This window comes from Pseudorca crassidens, chromosome 11, assembly GCF_039906515.1.
Source record: "Pseudorca crassidens isolate mPseCra1 chromosome 11, mPseCra1.hap1, whole genome shotgun sequence".
Taxonomy (NCBI): Eukaryota; Metazoa; Chordata; class Mammalia; order Artiodactyla; family Delphinidae; genus Pseudorca; species Pseudorca crassidens.
Genome location: NC_090306.1, coordinates 39,005,520 through 39,027,420, shown reverse-complemented (window position 1 = coordinate 39,027,420; position 21,901 = coordinate 39,005,520). Strand labels below are relative to the sequence as shown.

At 37.3% G+C, this 21,901-nt stretch overlaps 2 protein-coding genes across 3 annotated transcripts in view; one reads left to right on the top strand and one right to left on the bottom strand.

Moving 5' to 3' along the window:
- Window positions 1–21,901, top strand: part of NELL2 (neural EGFL like 2) — a 377,275-nt gene that overhangs the window by 336,259 nt on the left and 19,115 nt on the right. For both annotated transcript variants that reach the window (XM_067696278.1, XM_067696277.1), the window contains exons 18-19: window positions 19,740–19,933; window positions 21,415–21,591. In XM_067696278.1, coding sequence (XP_067552379.1) covers window positions 19,740–19,933; window positions 21,415–21,591 — 371 coding nt within the window. The remainder of the gene's footprint in view (window positions 1–19,739; window positions 19,934–21,414; window positions 21,592–21,901) is intronic.
- On the bottom strand, window positions 13,493–15,410 carry LOC137201817 (protein adenylyltransferase SelO-like). Its single transcript, XM_067696279.1, is given in 3 exon segments — window positions 13,493–14,193; window positions 14,196–14,294; window positions 14,297–15,410. Coding segments are annotated over 3 exon segments (1,728 nt in total). The 5' UTR covers window positions 15,396–15,410; the 3' UTR covers window positions 13,493–13,663.

Below are 21,901 nucleotides of genomic sequence, written 5' to 3'. Positions count from 1 at the left end.
TGATGCGTTAAAAGTTACCCCCAAAACTTAGAAACTGAAAACAACAAAAGTTATCTCACAACTTCTGTGGGTAAGGAATCTATGCACAGCTTAACTGAATGCCTCTGGTTCAAGGTTTCTAAAGAGGTTACTACCATCAAGTTGTTGCCCAGGGATGTGGTCTCATCTTGAAGACTTGTCTGGGATGGGAGTGGAGAGAATGAAGGTCACTCATGTGTCTATTGGCAGGCCTTGTTTCCTTAACACATAAGCTACTCCGGCTGGGGGCTGGCTTCCCCTAGAATAAGCAGGTGCCCAAGATGGCAGCCACAGTCTTTCCATAACTGAATCTCAGATGTGACATTTCATCACTTCTCCCATAGTCTATTTGTTAGAAGCCAGTCAGTAAGTCCAAGGGGAGAGGATTACACAAGCGTGTGAATATTAAATGGTGAGGATCGTTGGGGGCCATCTTGTAAGCTACCTGCTCTGAGGACCATCGACATCACCCAGTATTCCAACTTTATTTCCTTAGTTACTTTCCCCTGCATACCTTCTTCCGTCTCCTCAAATCTTAGATACCACTTTCTTTCTCTTCTTTCTCTGTCGATAACTCTGCTTATTTAACTGAGAAAAAAGAAGTACTTCCCTTTTCCACCAGACATATGGTATGATATACAGTAAAGATGTAACGGTCAGGAAAAAAATGACAAAACGTAATTAGTGCATTCATTAATGTCCAAAGGTAACAAGGAAAATGACACATGATAAAGATGAATATAGGGAAGTAAAGGATTCTATGAAATGCCTACACAGAAAAGGCTTTTTGAGGAAATTCCGTAAGTACAGAAAGAATGGGAAATCTTATTTTTTAAAAAAAAGAACCACAATTCTAGAAAGATGATTCTATTATTATCTTCCAGTATAATTTATAATGATTATCATAAAAATCTACTACTCTTTCAGAAGACAGTGTGCTCTGAAGAATACTTTTAAAAGAACCCACCTATGTTGTATAAAACAAGAGAGAACTAAAGTGCTTCTTTTTAACAACTATCTATTTACTGCAATTTCAGTGATTTGTAGAATTGTTATATTAGTATTTAGAAGGATGCAATTTTAAGAGTGTGATTATATCTGAGCAGGTTCCATTTTTCTGTGCTGGGGACAAAGAAAAGAAGCATTTCAACGTGGACAAAGCCACAGCAGTGGGTTTACAATTATGCTGAAGTATAATATTCATATTTGAAAATGTGAATAAATAACTTTGCACTGTTTCACTACTTTTTAGGCTGTGTAATCTACAAATACATGCTTATAAACTGCATTCATACAAAGTGTAAACTGTTTTGCTCATCCATTTACCTCAGAGGTGTAGACATTTAATCTCCAGATAATGTACAAGGGTACCACTTTCCTTGTCCATATCATCATTCCTAATGTGCCTGAAATTTTGTCTTTCTCTAAGAATAAAGCCCAGTATCTTTTTTCCAGGTAAGAATATTGTATTTTCATGCCCACATTTCCCTTTATTTAAAGCTTTTATTTCTGGATTATCTTTATGCTTGGTGAGGATTTTTTGAACTTGTATGACCCCCAAAAAATGTTTATAGGGTAACATCTTTTGAGTATTATGTTCAAGCCAAATACTATAAATTCTAAACTTAAATCAAGGAAAAGTATGAAAATGAAATGAATCTATTTCAACTCAAGAAGTGGTTACTGAATCTATGCACAGGTACCTTGAGGTACTTTACCAGGCCCCTGCTGTGAAGAAATATAAAGGAGGTATGATCACTGCTCTCAGCTTGTAGTCAAGATAAAATATGTACAGTAACAACTGTCATAGAAGATAGAATGTAGTAAGTTTTTCAATAGAGGAGAAAGCTGCAAAGTTGAAAATGATGAATACATAAGAAAAGTATGAATTCAGAGCCATAATGAAACAAAGAGAGAAATTATTTCCTGTTGGGATCAAGAAAGGATTGAATATCTAGCATTGTTTCAGGACTTAAGTATAATGTGATTATTGGCTTATTGAGATAGGGAAAGAGAGTTCCAGCAAAGGAAGTAGCTTTAAATGCCTTTCTAATAAGTTTGAACTTGAGTCTGAAAGTCTACTTTTGAGAAAGGGAATGATGAAAGTGTATCTCCACCAAATATATATTTTGGCCCAGTCCTATTTTCTGAATTCCAGACCCACATATCCAGCTGGACAGCTCTACCTGGAAGCCCAGAGGAAAGTGTATTTCAACATGTCAAACTAACTCATGTCTTTGCTCATCCCTGCCACCTACTTCCACTCCCCAGCAAAATCTTGCTCTTCTTTGTATAAATATCATCAACCAAATTTTCCAAGCAGGAAATCTAATCATTCATGACCCTTCTCTCTCCCTAGTCTTTGAAGCCAACAAATCACTAAGAAGTTGCTTTATCTTTGTTCTTTCTATCTTGGAAGATTTTAGCTTTGTTGTTTGTTTCTATGCATCCCCACTGCTACTACTCAATACAGCATTATGCCTAAGAGCACAGACTTGGAGCCTGACAGCTTGGGTTCCCATCTGGGCTGTATACCTTACTAGCTGTGTGACCCTGAGAAAGTTATTCAACATGTCTAGGCCTTAATTTCCTGATCTATACAATGGAGATAATGATGGTACCTTTCATGGTTGTTGTGAGTCATTATATGAAATAAGTCATTATATGAAAGTACTTAGAATTTGATACATACCAACCACTATATAAGTGTTTCCTTTTATTATATGACCATCACTTTCCTGGAATACTGAACAGTCTATTAATCAGTCTCCTAGCTTCAATTTCTAATCCATTTAAATCCCTTTCCCACAGTGAAGCCAAAGGACCCTTTCAAAAATGCATATCTGATTATGATTTTTTTTTTTTGTAATTCCCTAAAATGACATTTTATTGTCTTTAAGATAAGGTTCAAATTTCTTACAACATGACTTTTAACTGATCCTGGAGAACCTCTTCAGCTGCCTGTCTACCCACTCTGCTCTCCCTAGATATTCAAGTCATACCAATACTTCTGATCCTCTAACACGTCTTGATGGCTCTGAACATTGGGAGTCAAACACACCCTTACCTCTGACTAGACCAGTCTTTACCTCCTCTTTGCTTGGCTAAATCTTATTCATAATGTAACTGCCACACCTGGAGAATGTGTTTGTGGGCAGAAGAAAGACCCAAAAAGAGCTACCAGTGTGATAGGAAGCAAGTAAAGGAAATTTATCAGGGAGAGGGAAGGACCTGTGTCAAAAGCTGCTGCTAGCTCAAGTTCGATGGGAACTGAGACTTGACCACTGGCTTCAGCAACATTATTTCTCCAATCACTCACTAAAGCACTTACCAGTATTTTTTTAAATTTTTATTTTACTTATTTTTTTATACAGCAGGTTATTAGTTATCCATTTTATACATATTAGTGTATATATATCAATCCCAATCTCCCAGTTCATCCCCCCCACCCCCATCTGCCACTTTCCCACTTGGTATCCATACGTTTCTTCTCTATATCTGTGTCTGCCCTGCACACTGGTTCATCTGTACCATTTTTCTAGCTTCCACATATATGCATTAATATATGATATTTGTTTCTCTCTTTCTGACTTACTTCACTCTGTATGACAGACTCTAGATCCATCCACGTCTCTACAAGTGACCCAATTTCATTCCTTTTTATGGCTCAGTAATCTTCGATGGTATATATGTACCACAACTTCTTTGTCCATTTATCTGTCAATGGGCATTTAGGTTGCTTCCATGTCCTGGCTATTGTAAATAGAGTTGCAGTGAACACTTTGCGGGGGGGGTGCATGTGTCTTTTTGAATTATGGTTTTCTCTGGGTATATGCCCAATAGTGGGATGCTGGGTCATATGGTAATTCTATTTTTAGTTTTATAAGGAACCTCCATACTGTTCCCAATAGTGGCTGTATCAATTTACATTCCCACCAACAGTACAAGAGGGTTCCCTTTTCTCCACACCCTCTCCAGCATTTGTTGTTTGTAGATTTTCTGATGATGCCCATTCTAACTAGTATGAGGTGATACCTCATTGTAGTTTTGATTTGCATTTCTCTAATAATTAGTGACGTTGAGCAGCTTTTCATGTGCTTCTTGGCCATCTGTATGTCTTCTTTGGAGAAATGTCTATTTAGGTCTTCTGCCCATTCTCGGATTGGGTTGTTTTTTTAATATTGAGCTGCATGAGCTGTTTATATATTTTGAAGATTAACCCTTTGTCCGTTGCTTCCTTTGCAAATATGTTCTCCCATTCTGAGGGTTGTCTTTTCGTCTTGTTTGTAGTGTCCTTTGCTTTGCAAAAGATTTTAAGTTTCATTAGGTCCCATTTGTTTATTTTTGTTTTTATTTCCATTACTCTAGGAGGTGGATGAAAAAAGATCTTGCTGTGATTTATGTCGAAGAGTGTTCTTCCTGTTTTCCTCTAAGAGTTTTATAGTGTCCGGTCTTACATTTAGTTCTCTAATCCATTTTGAGTTTACTTTTGCATATGGTGTTAGTAGTGTTCTAATTTCCTTCTTTTATGTGTAGCTGTCCAGTTTTCCCAGCACCACGTATTGAAGAGACTGTCTTTTCTCCATTGTATATCCTTGCCTCCTTTGTCATAGATTAGTTGACCATAAGTGCGTGGGTTTATCTCTGGGCTTTCTATCCTGTTCCATTGATCTATATTTCTGTTTTTGTGCCAGTACCATATTGTCTTGATTACTGTAGCTCTGTAGTATAGTCTGAAGTCAGGGAGTCTGATTCCTCCAGCTCCATTTTTTTCCCTCAAGACTGCTTCGGCTATTCAGGGTCTTCTGTGTCTCCATACAAATGTTAAGATTTTTTTTGTTATAGTTGTGTAAAAAATGCCATTGGTAATTTGATAGGGATTGCATTGAATCTGTAGATTGCTTTCGGAAGTACGGTCATTTTCAAAATATTGATTCCTCCAATCCAAGAACATGGTATATTTCTCTGTCTGTTTATATCATCTTTAATTTCTTTCATCAGTGTCTTATAATTTTATGCATACAGGTCTTTTTTCTGCCTAGGTAGGTTTATTCCTAGGTATTTTATTCTTTTGGTTGCGATGGTAAATAGGAGTGTTTCCTTAATTTCTCTTTCAGATTTTTCATCATTAGTGTATAGGAATGCAAGAGATTTCTGTGCATTAATTTTGTATCCTTCAACTTTACCAAATTCATTGATTAGCTCTAGTAGTTTTCTGGTGGCATCTTTAGGATTCTGTATGTATAGTATCATCTCATCTGCAAAGAGTGACGCCTTTACTTCTTCTTTTCCAATTTGTATTCCTTTTATTTCTTTTTCTTCTCTGATTGCCATGGCTAGGATTTCCAAAACTATGTTGAATAGTGGTGTGAGTGGATATCCTAGTCTTGTTCCTCATCTTAGAGGAAATGCTTTCAGTTTTTCAGCTTTGAGAATAATGTTTGCTGTGGGCTTGTCATATATGGCCTTTATTATGTTGAGGTAGGTTCCCTCTATGCCCACTTTCTGGAGAGTTTTTATCATAAATGGGTGTTGAATTTTGTCAAAAACTTTTCCTGCATTTATTGAAATGATCATATGGATTTTATTCTTCAATTTGTTAATACAGTATACCACATTGATTGATTTGTGTATATTGAAGGATCCTTGCATCCCTGGGATAAATCCCACTTGATCATGGTTTATGATCCTTTTAATGTGTTGTTGGATTCTGTTTGCTAGTATTTTGTTGAGGATTTTTGCATCTATATTCAACAGTGATATTGGTCTGTAATTTTCTTTTCTTGTAGTAACTTTGTCTGGTTTGGGTATCAGGGTGATGGTGGCCTATATTTCTATAGAATGAGTTTGGGAGTGTTCTTTCCTCTGCAGTTTTTGGAAGAGTTTGAGAATGCAATTTTTGGAAGAGTTTGAGAATGATGGGTCTTAGCTCTTCTCTAAATGTTTGATAGAATTCACCTGTGAAGCCATCCTGTCCTGGACTTTTCTTTGTGGGAAGATTCTTAATCACAGTTTCAATTTCATTATTATGATTGGTCTGTTCATATTTTCTATTTCTTCCTGGTTCAGTCTTGGAAGGTTATACCTTTCTAAGAATTTGTCCATTTCTTCCAGATTGTCCATTTTATTGGCATAGAGTTGCTTGTAGTAGTCTCTTAGGATGCTTTGTATTTCTGTGGTGTCTGATGTAACTTCTCCTTTTTCATTTCTAATTTTATTGATTTGAGTCCTCTCCCTCTTTTTCTTGATGAGTCTGGCTAATGGTTTATCAATTTTGTTTATCTTCTCAAAGAACCAACTTTTAGTTTTATTGATCTTTGCTATTGTTTATTTCTATTTCATTTATTTCTTGTCTGATCTTCATGATTTCTTTCCTTCTACTAAGTTTGTGTTTTGTTTGTTCTTCTTTCTCTAGTTCCTTTACGTGTAAGTATAGATTGTTTATTTGAGATGTTTGTTGTTTCTTCAGGTAGGATTGTATTGCTATAAACTTCCCTCTCAGAACTGCTTTTGTGGCATCCCATAGGTTATGGATCATCGTGTTTTCATTGTCAGTTGTCTCTTGGTACTTTTGCTTTCCTCTTTTTTTTTAATTTATTTTTTCTACAGCAGGTTCTTATTAGTCATCCATTTTATACCCAGCAGTGTATACATGTCAATCACAATCTCCCAATTCTTCACACTGTCACCACGCCCCACCTCCGCTATCCCCCCTTGGTGTCCATACGTTTATTCTCTACCTCTGTGTCTCAATTTATGCCCGAAAAACAGGTTCATCTGTACCATTTTCTAGGCTCCAAACATATGTGTTAATATGCAATATCTGTTTTTCTTTTTCTGACAAACTTCACTCTGTATGACAGTCTCTAGATGCATCCACGTCTTTACAAATGACCCAAATCCGTTCCTTTTTTTTCTTTTTAACATCTTTATTGTAATATAATTGCTTTACAATGGTATGTCAGTTTCTGCTTTATAAAAAAGTGAATCAGTTATACATATACATATGTCCCCATATCTCTTCCCTCTCCATCTCCCTCCCTCCCACCCTCCTTATCTGACCCCTCTAGCTGGTCAAAAAGCACTGAGCTGATCTCCCTGTGTTATGCAGTTGCTTCCCACTAGCTATCTATTTTACGTTTGGTAGTGTATATATGTCCATGCCACTCTCTCACTTTGTCCCAGCATACCCTTCCCCCTCCCCATATCCTCAAGTCCATTCTCTAGTGGGTCTGTGTCTTTATTCCCGTCTTGCCCCTAGGTTCTTCATGACATTTTCTTTCTTTTTTTAAGATTCAATATATATTTGTGTTAGCATACAGTATTTGTTTTCCTCTTTCTGACTTATTTCACTCTGTATGACAGACTCTAGGTCCATCCACCTCACTATAAATAACTCAATTTCGTTTGTTTTTATGGCTGAGTAATATTCCATTGTATATATGTGCCACGTCTTCTTTATCCATTCATCTGTCGATGGACACTTGGGTTGCTTCCATGTCCTGGCTATTGTAAATAGAGCTGCAATGAACATTTTGGTACATGACTCTTTGAATTATGGTTTTCTCAGTGAATATGCCCAGTAGTGATATTGCTGGGTGGTATGATACTTCTATTTTTATTTTTTAAGGAACATCCATACTGTTTTCCATAGTCGCTGTATCAATTTACATTCCACCAACAGTGCAAGAGGGTTCCCTTTTCTCCACACCCTCTCCAGCATTTGTTGTTGGTAGATTTTTTGATGATGGCCATTCTGACCGGTGTGAGATGATATCTCATTGTAGTTTTCATTTGCATTTCTGTAATCATTAATGATGTTGAGCATTCCTTCATGTGTTTGTTGGTAATCTGTATATCTTCTTTGGAGAAATATCTACTTAGGTCTTCTGCCCATTTGGGGATTGGGTTGTTTGTCTTTTTGATATTGAGCTGCATGAGCTGCTTGTAAATTTTCGAGATTAATCCTTTGTCAGTTGCTTCATTTGCAAATATTTTCTCCCATTCTGAGGGTTGTCTTTTGGTATTGATTATGGTTTCCTTTGCTGTGCAAAAACTTTTAAGTTTCATTAGGTCCCATTTGTTTTTTTTGTTTGTTTGTTTTTATTTCCATTTCTCAAGATGGTGGGTCAAAAAGGATCTTGCTGTGATTTATGTCATAGAGTGTTCTGCCTATGTTTTCCTCTAAGAGTTAGATAGTGTCTGGCCTTACATTTAGGTCTCTAATCCATTTTGAGTTTATTTTTGTGTATGGTGTTAGGAAGTGTGATAATTTCATTCTTTACATGTAGCTGTCCAGTTCTCCAAGCACCACTTATTGAAGAGGCTGTCTTTTCTCCACTGTATATTCTTGCCTCCTTTATCAAAGATAAGGTGACCATATGTGCCTGGGTTTATCTCTGGGCTTTCTATCCTGTTCTGACTTTGTGCCAGTACCATACTGTATTGATTAGTATAGCTTTGTAGTATAGTCTGAATTCAGGGAGCCAGATTCCTCCAGCTCTGTTTTTCTTTCTCCAGATTGCTTTGGCTATTCGGAGTCTTTTTGTGTTTCCATACAAATTGTGAAATTTTTTGTTCTAGCTCTGTGAAAAATGCCATTGGTAGTTTAATTGGTAGGGATTGCATTGAATCGGTAGGTTGCTTTGGGCAGTAGAGTCATTTTCACAATGTTGATTCTTCCAGTCCAAGAACATGGTATATCTCTCCATCTATTTGTATCATCTTTAGTTTCTTTCATCAATGTCTTATAGTTTTCTGCATACAGGTCTTTTGTCTCCTTAGGTAGGTTTATTCCCAGACATTTTATTCTTTTTGTTGCAGTTGTAAATGGGATTGTTTTCTTAATTTCACTTTCAGATTTTTCATCATTAGTGTTTAAGAATGCTAGAGATTTCTGTGCATTAATTTTGTATCCTGCTACTTTACCCAATTCATTGATTAGCTCTAGTAGTTTTCTGGTAGCATCTTTAGGATTCTCTATGTATAGTATCATGTCATCTGCAAACAGTGACAGCTTTACTTCTTCTTTTCCGATTTGGATTCCTTTTATTTCTTTTTCTTCTCTGATTGCTGTGGCTAAAACTTCCAAAACTCTGTTGAATAATAGTGGTGAGAGTGAGCAACCTTGTCTTGTTCCTGATCTTAGTGGAAATGGTTTCAGTTTTTCACCATTGAGGATGATCTTGGCTGTGGGTTTGTCATATATGGCCTTTATTATGTTGAGGAAAGTTCCCTCTATGCCTACTTCCTGGAGGGTTTTTATCATAAATGGGTGTTGAATTTTGTTGAAAGCTTTCTCTGCATTGATTGAGATGATTGTATGGTTTTTCTCCTTCAGTTTATTAATATGGTGTATCATATTGGTTGATTTGCGTATACTGAAGAATCCTTGCATTTCTGGGATAAACCCCACTTGATCATGGTGCATGATCCTTTTCATGTGCTGTTGGATTCTGTTTGCTAATATTTTGTTGAGGATTTTTGCATCTATGTTCATCAGTGATATTGGCCTGTAGTTTTCTTTCTTTGTGACATCTTTGTCTGGTTTTGGTATCAGGATAATGGTGGCCTCACAGCATGAGTTTGGGAGTGTTCCTCCCTCTGCTATATTTTGGAAGAATTCGGGAAGGATAGGTGTTAGCGCTTCTCTAAATGTTTGAAAGAATTCACCTGTGAAGCCATCTTGTCCTGGGCTTTTGTTTGTTGGAAGATTTTTAGTCACAGTTTCAATTTCAGTGCTTGTGATTGGTCTGTTCATATTTTCTATTTCTTCCTGATTCAGTCTCTGCAGATTGTGCATTTCTAAGAATTTGTCCATTTGTTCCACGTTGTCCATTTTATTGGCCTACAGTTCCTTTAGTAATCTCTCATGATCTTTTGTATTTTTGCAGTGTCAGTTGTTACTTCTCCTTTTTCATTTCTAATTCTATTGATTTGAGTGTTCTCCCTTTTTTTCTTGATGAGTCTGACTAATGGTTTATCAATTTTGTTTCCCTTCTCAAGGAACCAGCTTTTAGTTTTATTGATCTTTGCTATTGTTTCCTTCATATCTTTTTCATTTATTTCTGATCTGATCTTTATGATTTCTTTCCTTCTGCTATCTTTGGGGGTTTTTTGTTCTTCTTTCTCTAATTGCTTTAGGTGTAAGTTTAGGTTGTTTATTTGAGATGTTTCCTGTTTCTTCAGGTAGGATTGTATTGCTATAAACTTCTCTCTTTGAACTGCTTTGGCTGCATCCCGTAGGTTTCGGGTCATCGTGTTTTCATTGTCATTTGTTTCTAGGTATTTTTTATTTCCTCTTTGATTTCTTCAGTGATCTCTTGGTTATTAAGTAGTGTATTGTTCAGCATCCATGTGTTTGTATTTTTTTACAGATTTTTCCCTGTGAGTCATATCTATTCTCATGGTGTTGTGGTTGGAAAAGATACTTGATACAGTTTCAAATTTCTTAAGTTTACCAAGGCTTGATTTGTGAACCAGGATATGATCTATCCTGGGGAATGTTCCGTGAGTACTTGAGAAGAATGTGTATTCTGTTGTTTTTGGATGGAATGTCCCATAAATATCAATTAAGTCCATCTTGTTTATTGTATCATTAAAGCTTGTGTTTCCTTATTTATTTGCATTATGGATGATCTGTCCATTGGTGAAAGTGGGGTGTTAAAGTCCCCTACTATGATTGTGTTACTATCGATTTCCCCTTTTATGGCTCTTAGTATTTGCCTTATGTATTGACGTGCTTCTATGTTGGGTGCAAAAATATTTACAATTGTGATATGTTCCTCTTGGATCGATCCCTTGATCATTATGTAGTGTCTTTGTCTGTTGTAATTGTCTTTGTTTTAAAGTCTATTTTGTCTGATATGAGAATTGCTATTCCAGTTTTCTTTTGATTACCATTTGCATGGAATATCTTTTTCCGTATTGTCACTTTCAGTCTGTATGTGTCCCTAGGTCTGAAGTGGGTCTCTTGTAGACAGCATATGTACAGGTTCTGTTTTTGTATCCATTCAGCCCGTCTGTGTCTTCTGGTTGGAGCATTTAATCCTTTCATGTTTAAGGTAATTATGGACATGTATGTTCCTATTCCCATTTTATTAATTGTTTTGCGTTTGTTATTGTAGGTCTTTTCCTTCTCTTGTGTTTCCTGCCTAGAGAAGTTCCTTTAGCATTTGTTGTAAAGCTGATTTGGTGGTGCTGAATTCTGTTAGCTTTTGCTTGTCTGTAAAGACTTTAATTTCTCCCTCAAATCTGAATGAGATCCTTGCTGGGTAGAGTAATCTTTGTTGTAGATTTTTCTCCTTCATCACTTTAAATATGTCATGGCACTCCCTTCTGGATTGCAGAGTTTCTGCTGAAAGATCAGCTGTTAACCTTATGGGGATTCCCTTGTATGTTATTTGTTGGTTTTCCCTTGCTGCTTTTAATATGTTTTCTTTTATTTAATTTTTGATAGTTTGATTTATATGTGTCTTGGCGTGTTTCTGCTTGGATTTATCCTGTATGGGACTCTCTGTGCTTCCTGGACTTGATTAACTATTTCCTTTCCCATATTAGGAAATTTTCAACTATAACCTCTTCAAATATTTTCTCAGACCCTTTGTTTTTCTCTTCTTCTTTTGGGACCCCTATAGTTCAAATGTTGGTGTGTTTAATGTTGTCCCAGAGGTCTCTGAAACTGTCCTCAATTTTTTTTATTCTTTTTTCTTTATTGTGCTCTGCAGTAGTTATTTCCACTATCTTATCTTCCAGGTCACCTATCCGTTCCTCTGCCTCAATTATTCTGCTACTGATCCCTTCTGGAGAGTTTTTAATTTCATTTATTGTGTTGTTCATCAGTGTTTGTTCGCTCTTTAGTTCTTCTAGATCCTTGTTAAATGTTTCTTGTATTTTCTCCATTCTATTTCCAAGATTTTGGATTATCTTTAGTATCATTATTCTGAATTCTTTTTCAGGTAGAGTGCCTATTTCCTCTTCATTTTTTAGGTCTGGTGGCTTTATGCCTTGCTTCTTCATCTGCTGTGTGTGTTTTTGTCTTCTGTTTTTGCTTAAGTTACTGTGTTTGGGGTCTCCTTTTCGCATGCTGCATGTTCGTAGTTCCTGTTGTTTTTGGTGTCTGTCCCCAGTGGCTAAGGTTGGTTCAGTGGGTTGTGTAGGCTTCCAGGTGGAGGGGACAAGTGCCTGTGTTCTGGTGGATGAGGTTGGATCTTGTCTTTGTGGTGGGCAGGTCCATGTCTGGTGGTGTGTTTTAGGGTATCTGTGACCTTACTATGATTTTAGGCAGCCTCCCTGCTTATGGGTGGGGTTGTGTTCCTGTCTTGCTAGTTGTTTGGCATAGGGTGTGCAGCACTGTAGCTTGCTGGTCGTTGCATGGAGCTGGGTCTTGGCGTTGAGATGGACATCTCTGGGAGATTTTTGCCATTTGATATTACATGGAGCTGGGTGGTGTCCTGTGGACCAGTGTCCTGAACTTGGCTCTCTCACCTCAGAGGCACAACCCTGATGCCTGGCTGGAGCACCAAGAGCCTGTCATCTGCATGGCATTCCAGAACTTGCCAACTTGTTATATTCTTCTATTCATCCTCCCTCTCTTCTTCTGCTAGTATTGGAGGGTCTCCTGCAGAAGTGGGAGGCAGCTGTGGCTCACTGCAGGGACAAATACATGGCCAGCGGCAGTTCTGGAGAGTACTCACCAATCTGAGCCCTCCTGGAAGCTGCCATTTTCTTACCTTCATTCTTTTTTCTGGCTGAGTAATATTCCATTGTATATATGTACCACATCTTCTTTATCCATTCGTCTGTCAGTGGGCATTTAGGTTGCTTCCATGACCTGGCTATTGTAAATAGTGCTGCAATGAACATTGGGGTGCATGTGTCTTTTTGAATAATGGTTTTCTCTGGGTATATGCCCAGTAGTGGGATTGCTGAGTCATATGGTAATTCTATTTTTAATTTTTTAAGGAACCTTCATACTGTTCTGCATAGGGGTGTATCAATTTACCTTCCCACCAACAGCACAAGAGGGTTCCCTTTTCTCCACACCCTCTCCACCATTTGTTGGTAGATTTTCTGATGATGCCCATTCTAACTGGTGTGAGGTGATACCTTATTGTAGTTTTGATTTGCATTTCTCTAATGATTAGTGATGTTGAGCAGCTTTTCATGTTCTTCTTGGCCATGTGTATGTCTTCTTTGGAGAAATGTTTTGTTTGTTCTTCTTTCTCTACTTCCTTTAGGTGTAAGATTAGATTGTTTGTTTGAGCTGTTTGTTGTTTCTTGAGATAGGATTGTATTGCTGTAAACTTCCCTCTTAGAACTGCTTTGGCTGCTTCCCATAGCTTTTGGATTGTCGTGTTTTCATTGTCATTTGTCTCTGGGTATTTTTTGATTTCCTCTTTGATTTCTTCAGTGATTTCTTGGTTATTTAGAAATGTATTGTTTAGCCTCCATGTATTTGTTTTTTATGTTTTTTTTTCTAGAGAATAGGTCCACTTTATTTGGTTCAAAAATATTTTTATATATAACCATTATTATGAAATGCAGGATTGTCAAGAAAATGTAGGTGGTCATTAAGAATTTGTCAAATAGATTATTCTATGCTGGGTTCGGTGATAGAAGTCTCCCTTAATTGATTTTCCCCCAATTAAGATGAGCAGCTAACCCTGAGATCTTTGGCCCAGGAAGGAGTAGGTGAGGAATAGCCTGCTGTCTCAGCTGCAGAATGCTTCTGGAAAGGACGGTGAAGAACTTGCTGGAGGAGATGGACCTCTGAAAAATCTTTCCTTTCTGCTTTTTGCACTGCGGATTCTGCCATCCAGTTCTCCAGCACATATCTAGGATTAAAAGTTGTCATTCTTTTTCTTCTTTCAGAATCTGAATCATTCATGTTACTCTTCAGTCTCCAAAGGTACTGGGACACCCAGGCAGGAAAGAGTTTGTGCTTTGAGATCATTTTCAGTGCCCAGAATTGCTGAGGAATTCTGAGCTCCTGTAACTGGCTTTGAGTGATCTCACTGAGCTGCCGAAATGTCATTGTAAAGTCAGCTTCTGTCTTTTCCATGAGATGTAAGAGAAATGCAATTAAATCATCATCACCCTTGCTTTTTCCAAGTAATCCCAATTTGGCTTTGAACAATTCTCTAAATCTTGTATCGTAAAGAATGGGATACCCTGAGCAGCAAGTTGCTTTTGCCTAGGATCCAGTAATGGGGTTAGAGCTTGTAACAACTTGTTTAAATTAAACATTCCAATATTAGCCTGATATCCTATTTTTATCTTCTTTCATCATCAGATGTGTTTGGTACAAAATCTGGATTATAGGCCTCCATAAAATCAAATGGACCATAGTCAATTGTAATGGATAACAAACTGAAGTTATCAGTATTACAAACACCATGTGCAAAACCAACAGACATCCACAAGGCAATAAGCTGTGCTGTCTCAGACACCACAGTAGAAAAAAGAAAATCCAAATATCTGTTAGGTTCCTTGACATCTACTGAGGGGAAGCGTTCCTGTATGATGAAGTCTAGTAACATCCTTAGTAAATCCAATTCACCATAATGAGCCAAAATTTCTAACGATCCAATTCTAAACCATGATTTTGCAACACGCAGCACTACTGCACCTCGTTCTTTCACAACGTTTCCATTGTAGAATTGATCTCTCCATACTGCATCATCACTTACAACCAGACTTGCAGCTCTGCTAGTGGGAATTCTGAGATAGTACATAGCCTCACTACACAAAAATTCTCTCATGGAGGAACGAAGCACAGCTCTGCCATCGCCGTTTTGGGAGTACGGGGTTTTTCCTGAGCCTTTTAATTGGAGCTCCCACTTTTCACCCTGCCTGTTCATGTAAATTCCAATAAGATGGGCTCTTCCATCGCCGAGCTGATCTGTCCATATCCCAAACTGGTGGCCCCCATATCTGTGAGCCAGTGGAATGGATCCAAGTACTATCTTTTCTTCACTTACAAGCTGGATAAAATCATCTGTTTCTGAGACAGATAAATCAAGGTCCAAAATATCTTCTAGCACTTGCTTTGAAACTGCTACAAGATGTACTCTTGATTTGAAAGGAGTGGGGAAGGCAATTGAAAAAACACAGTTTTTCACTTTACGCACATCATTTTCTTTAACAGGATCAATTGGCAACACAGCTATAAGGTTTTCAGAGGAGAGCGTCCAAAAGTCGAGAGACGAGGCTAATCTAACTTCTCTTTCACAATAGCCCTGCTCGGGGTTTAACTTGTTACTGTAAAGATGCGAAAGGCTGGCACTTCCTTCAAGGCTAGGTCGCCATAAGGAGCTGACGACAGCGTGGCAGTTAACACCCGAGAGAAGCAGCCGCGGAAACTGGAGCCTCCGCATTAGGCAGCAAAACGGGAACCCGATCCTTTGCGTCCTACTTCTGCCTAAATACGCAGGAGAGTTCGTGATTGTTCGTCGGGCACCCTGGGGCGTTTCTAGATGACAGCCGGTCTAACACGGGTGCATTTTTGCGGAGATTGCCGGAGGCACCGGCTGGGCAGACTTGGGGGAGGCCGCTCCCCAGGAGGAAGATCACGCTGGTTTCTCCCGAGCCAGCGGTGGGTGGGCGGGGTTACGAGGGGGTCCAGCCACCGCACCACCGCTCAGCTCCCTGCAGCCGCTCCTCCTCCTGCCAGGCGGGAAGCGCCCTCGGGAGGTCTGTTTTTTATGTTTTTTCCCCTGTAACTGATTTCTAACCTCATAGCGTTGTGGTCAAAAAAGATGCTTGATATGATTTCAATTTTCTTAAGTTTACTGAGGCTTGATTTGTAACCCAAGATGTGATCTATCCTGGAGAATGTTCCGTGCGCACTTGAGAAGAAAGTGTAATCTGCTGTTTTTGGATGGAATGTCCTATAAATATCAGTTAAATCTATCTGGTCTACTGTGTCATTTAAAGCTTGTGTTTCCTTATTAATTTTCTGTTTGGATGATCTGTCCATTGGTGTAAGTGAGGTGTTAAAGTCCCCCACTATTATTGTGTTACTGTCGATTTCCTCTTATATAGCTGTTAGCAGTTGCCTTATGTATTGAGGTGCTCCTATGTCGGGTGCATATGTATTTACAATTGTTATATCTTCTTCTTGGATCGATCCCTTGATCATTATGCAGTGTCCTTCCCTGTCTCTTGTAACATTCCTTATTTTAAAGTCTATTTTATGTGACATGAGTATTGCTACTCCAGCTTTCTTTTGATTTCCATTTGCATGGAATATCTTTTTCCATTCCCTCAATTTCAGTCTGTATGTGTCCCTAGGTCTGAAGTGGGTCTCTTGTACACAGCATATATGTACATCTTGTTTTTGTATCCATTCAGTGAGCCTGTGTGTTTTAGTTGGAGCATTTAATCTATTCACATTTAAGGCAATTATCGATATGTATGTTCCTATTACCATTTTCTTAATTGTTTTGGGTTTGTTTTTGTAGGTCCTTTTCTTCCCTTGTGTTTCCCACTTAGAGAAGTTCCTTTAGCATTTGTTGTAGGGCTGGTTTGGTGGTGCTGAATCTCTTAGCTTTTGCTTGTCTGTAAAGCATTTGATTTCTCCATCAAATCTGAATGAGAGCCTTGCTGGGTAGTGTAATCTTGGCTGTAGGTTCTTCCCTTTCATCAGTTTAAATACATCGTGCCACTCCCTTCTGGCTTGTAGAGTTTCTGCTGAGAAATCAGCTGTTAACCTTATGGGAGTTCCCTTGTATGTTATTTGTCGTTTTTTCCTTGCTGCTTTCAATAATTTTCCTTTGTCTTTAATTTTTGCCAATTTGATTACTATGTGTCTTGGCATTTTTCTCCTTGGGTTTATCCTGTATGGGACTCTCTACACTTCCTGGACTTGGGTGGCTATTTCCTTTCCCATGTTAGGGAAGTTTTTGAGTATAATCTCTTCAAATATTTTCTCTGTTCCTTTCTCTCTCTCTTCTCCTTCTGGGACCCCTATAATGCGAATGTTGTTGTATTTAATGTTGTCCCAGAGGTCTCTTAGGCTGTCTTCATTTCTTTTCATTCTTTTCTCTTTATTCTGTTCCACAGCAGTGAATTCCACCATTCTGTCTTCCAGGTCACTTTTCCGTTCCTTTGACTCAGTTATTCTGCTATTGATTCCTTCTAGTGTATTTTTCTTTTCAGTTATTGTTATTGTTCATCTCTGTTTGTTTGTTCTTTAATTCTTGTAGGTCTTTGTTAGACATTTCTTGCATCTTCTCTATCTTTGCGTCCATTCTTTTTCCGAGGTACTGGATCATCTTTCCTATCATTATTCTGAATTCTGTTTTTAGGAGGTTGCTTTTCTCCACTTCATTTAGTTGTTTTTCTTGGTTTTTATCTTGTTCCTTCATCTGGTACATAGCCCTCTGCCTTTTCATCTTGTCTATCTTTCTGTGAATGTGGTTTTTGTTCCACAGGCGGCAGGATTTTAGTTCTTCTTGCTTCTGCTGTCTCAGTATTTTTAAAGTTGGAATTTCTGTATACTATAGTAGGTTTTTCAAAGTAGAATATATACTCTTTATGTATATATTATGTATATAATGCAGGAATCTTATATTTTGATAAAACTATATGTAAAAATGAATTCCAAAATTCTATACTATCATTCAATTGAGAATAGTTTCTGCCCTGGGAAACCCAGTATAGATAACAAGCAGGAAACTTAAGTTCAAATTAGTTCAAATCTCATAGGATAGCAAAAGGTAATAGTCCATTATGATGTTTTTGCCTAAATATTTCTCCAGGCATGACAAGTACATGCCAACCATTGTCGTAAGCAACTTTTTATTCTATTTCTTCATTGTTAATGTACTTTATTTAAGGTTACATATGTTCTTTGTACCTATATATCTTCTTTTCTTTGTCTTCTGCATCAAATCCAAGGACACTGTCTGCCTTTAACCAAACAAACAAAGAAACCTGTTAGCAGAGCTTTTATTTTAAATGTAAGGCAAAATGAAATGATTGTAAAAATCCAGCCATTGCCATTAACAGAATAGTGTCCTTATATTAGTGGATATTTAAAGGGTTAAATATATAAAATATATATATACAAATATAGTGGATATTAAAAGGGTAGTAAGAGGTATTTGTAAAGATTGTGATCAAAGAGACCAAACAACTATGGTTAATATTTTCCTTGCTTACCATAATTGGTAATTACAAAAATAATTAATGGGAGACAAATATCAACTCATCAGAGATACCTTATTATTTGGATTAGACCAAATATAGACGTGTTTTATAAAATTCATTTCTATTACCAAGAGAAAATTTTTTTCTGATCTGATATACATGTATGCATACATATATATATATAAATGTATTTTTAAAAATTTTAATATATCCTCATGCTGGCTAAGAGTTATTTTTTTGATCATAGTTTTTAATTATAAGCAGTATTATCCTTGACAAATCAAGCTATAATAAAGTTTACTGTAGTTATAATAGAAACCTTTTCAGCTGTCATCTCAGTTCATTGGTTTTATTGATATGGGAACTAATAAAAATCAAAGTACGTAGAGAGAAGTAATCATGTAACTTATTTTCAGGAAAACATATATGACAGAATTTAAGTATTTAAGAATTTAAATGTGGCTAAAGTATAATCTTGGCCAGTGCATGTCCCCAACAATGTTGGAATCAAACCATTTAAGGAAGATAGTTACTATACTGTCTAATTTTGAAGGGAAATCAGTGTACGGTTCTTCTAGTTAAAAGCTATATATTCCACCTTCTCTCTAACCCACTTTTCCTGCTGTGAGTTAATTCTTTATTTCTTGACCTTTACTCAGATGAAAAAGGAAATAACTCCTTACTGCCACTCGTACAATATCCCTGAAATGTATTTTGGCTTGTGACCTTTAAATGGTGTGGATAAATAAAATGAATCCCATATCTTCATATGGACCTGATCTGGGGGTCAACATATGTTTGCTTTTCATCTGTATGAAAATGCTTTGATTGTGATTGCCATGGAATAGGTGAGGTCAGGTGAAGAATGGGAAGCTGCCAACTGAGGCAGGAGATGAAACTATCTGAAATGGGAAAGTTAAGAACTGGGGGATTCTTTGTGCGAGAGATGGTAATTGCTTATGGTCACTTGCCCTTCCATGGGTGAGAGGCAGGGTGTAAGGACAGTGTGAAAATGCCTGGACTGTTAAGGGAAGAACACCTGGGCAGTACACTGGAAAGAGCTTACATATGGGTGACACAGCTGTGAGAACAGGGCTTGAAACTGAATAAAAATGCCTCAGGTCTTCCATGACATTTCATTTCCCACTAAGAAAGGATTTTCTGTAAGCACCATTTTAACACTGAGGATGATTTCCTCAATTTAAAAAAAATAGGCACTTTTAGAATTTCCACTGCCAAACTGTTTGTGTTTGAAACATTGAGTCCTATTTGTAACTTTCAAAAAAATATAAATGTTTCATAAAGCCTAATGGTATTTACAGAGATATAAAAGTTAAAAATCTAGCCAAGGTTATTTGGTGTTTGAAACTAAGCATGATAATATTTTTGTGTGAAATCCCTAGATCATTATCATTGCTTTAGTCAGCATTAATAGGAAATGCATGCCAGTAAGATGAAAATTAATTTCCAGTTGAATGCTTTATGTCAGGAGACAACTTACCTGACTGCAGTTGTTTGAAACGGAGCATATTCTAAGCACATTGCCTGCTGCCTTTTCTTGGCTGTAGATATTGACGAGTGTGGGACCGGGAGGCACAGCTGTGCCAATGATACCATTTGCTTTAACTTGGATGGTGGATATGATTGCCGATGTCCTCATGGAAAGAATTGCACAGGGGACTGCATCCATGATGGAAAAGTTAAGCACAATGGTCAGATTTGGGTGTTGGAAAATGACAGGTGCTCTGTGTGCTCGTGTCAGGTTAGTATAAACAAAACATTGTAACCATTTTTATCGAGGTGTAATTTGCATATATTTCAAGTGTACAGCTTGATGAACTTAGACAAATGCATAGTCCATTTAACCATCACTCAATTAATATAACAGAACATTTTTACCTACCCAAAATGTTGCCTCAGTCCTTTCTTAGTCCCATAGCCCTAGCCTCAAACAAACACTGCTTCTAGTTTCTATAGATTAGATTTGTATTTTCTAGAGCCTCATATAAATGGAATCATATAACACAGTTGGCCTTCTGTATCTGCAGGGTCTCCATCCATGGATTCAACCAACTGTGGATTAAAAATATTTGCGAAAAAAAATTCCAGAAAGTTCCAAAAAAGCAAAACTTTAATTTCCCCCACACCGGCAACTGTTTACATAATATTTACATTGTATTAGATGTTATAAGTAATCTAGAGATAATTTAAAGTAAACGGGAGGGTGTGCATAGGTTATGTGCAAATACTATGCCATTTAATATAAGGGACTTGAGCATCCACGGATTTTGGTATCCACGATACCAAGGGAAGACTGTCCATACTCTTTTGTGTCTGACTCCTTTCTCTCAGCATTATGTTTTGACATTCCTTTATATTCATTACACGTATCAGTAACCATTCCTTTTTATTACTGAATAGTATTCCATTGTATGGAAGTACCACAATGTATTTATTCATATGGTAAAATTTTGTTTCTAACTATGCTAATGTTTCTATAGTCACAATATCATATTTGAATGAATGCATAAATGAAACCATAATGAATATGCTATGGCCTGTAAGTGAAAAATATCTATTTGGGTTATATTTCAGTTTTAGAGAGGTGTTCTATTATATATACCCAGTTGATAATAGACATTTGAATTACAGTTAAATGAATAATACCAAGGACTCAACTATTAAAGAAATTGATAACAGCTTGTACAAATCATAAGGTTAAAATATTCTAGAAACTTAATAATATGTAAAACTTGTTGACTAGCTACCAAATATAAACATATAAGCCCTCACACAAAACAAAATTTAGTTAGTATTCAAATTACTATATTAATAAACAAGTAAATGTATATTTATATATACATACACAATTTATTTACACATAAGAGCCATGCAGTGGTTATCATTTTAACTGGTTAGTTCTGAAAATTTTCTTTCCAGTCAAGTCATTTAAAGAGTAATGTGTGGAAAGAAAATTGGAAGTTCTCCAGCTTAAGTAATTTCTGGGTGTTAGCAACAAAATGGAATTTTAAAGAAAATCAGTTATATTGGGTAAACAGTGTGAGTTAGCTCAACTTCCAGATCAACATCTGAGATTATAGATATAGCATGTAATATATATAAAATGTATATATGTGTGTGTATATACACATGTACACACACACAGATACACACATACATATGATGTTAGTATAATGAGAAGTGGAGGTTTTTGGTAACTGCTTTTTTCCCCTTGTCATACAGAATGGATTTGTAATGTGTCGACGGATGGTCTGTGACTGTGAGAATCCCACGGTTGATCTTTTCTGCTGCCCCGAATGTGACCCAAGGCTGAGCAGTCAGTGCCTCCACCAAAATGGGGAAACCTTGTACAACAGTGGTGACACCTGGGTCCAGAATTGCCAACAGTGCCGCTGCTTGGTAAGTTCAGCTACGTGAAATTCAGGGAAACGTTTAAACCCAGAATTGAAATCGTAAAACAACCTTGCCCTGCCCCCCTGCACCGATATTTGGTACCTGGCCATAGTGTTGGGAGTTACAAAAAGTGAACCTGGTTAGGATGATAAGGTGATGGTTATGCATTCAGGGCCTGAGCAGGAATATCTGGGGGTAGATGTGGTACACCATGTCATGTCAGGCTTTCAGGACTATCTCCAGAGCTCAAAAGAAGAAAAGGCTCTCCTGGCTTCTCAGCTTAGGTTTACTTAGAGACAGTTATGAACAGAATAAT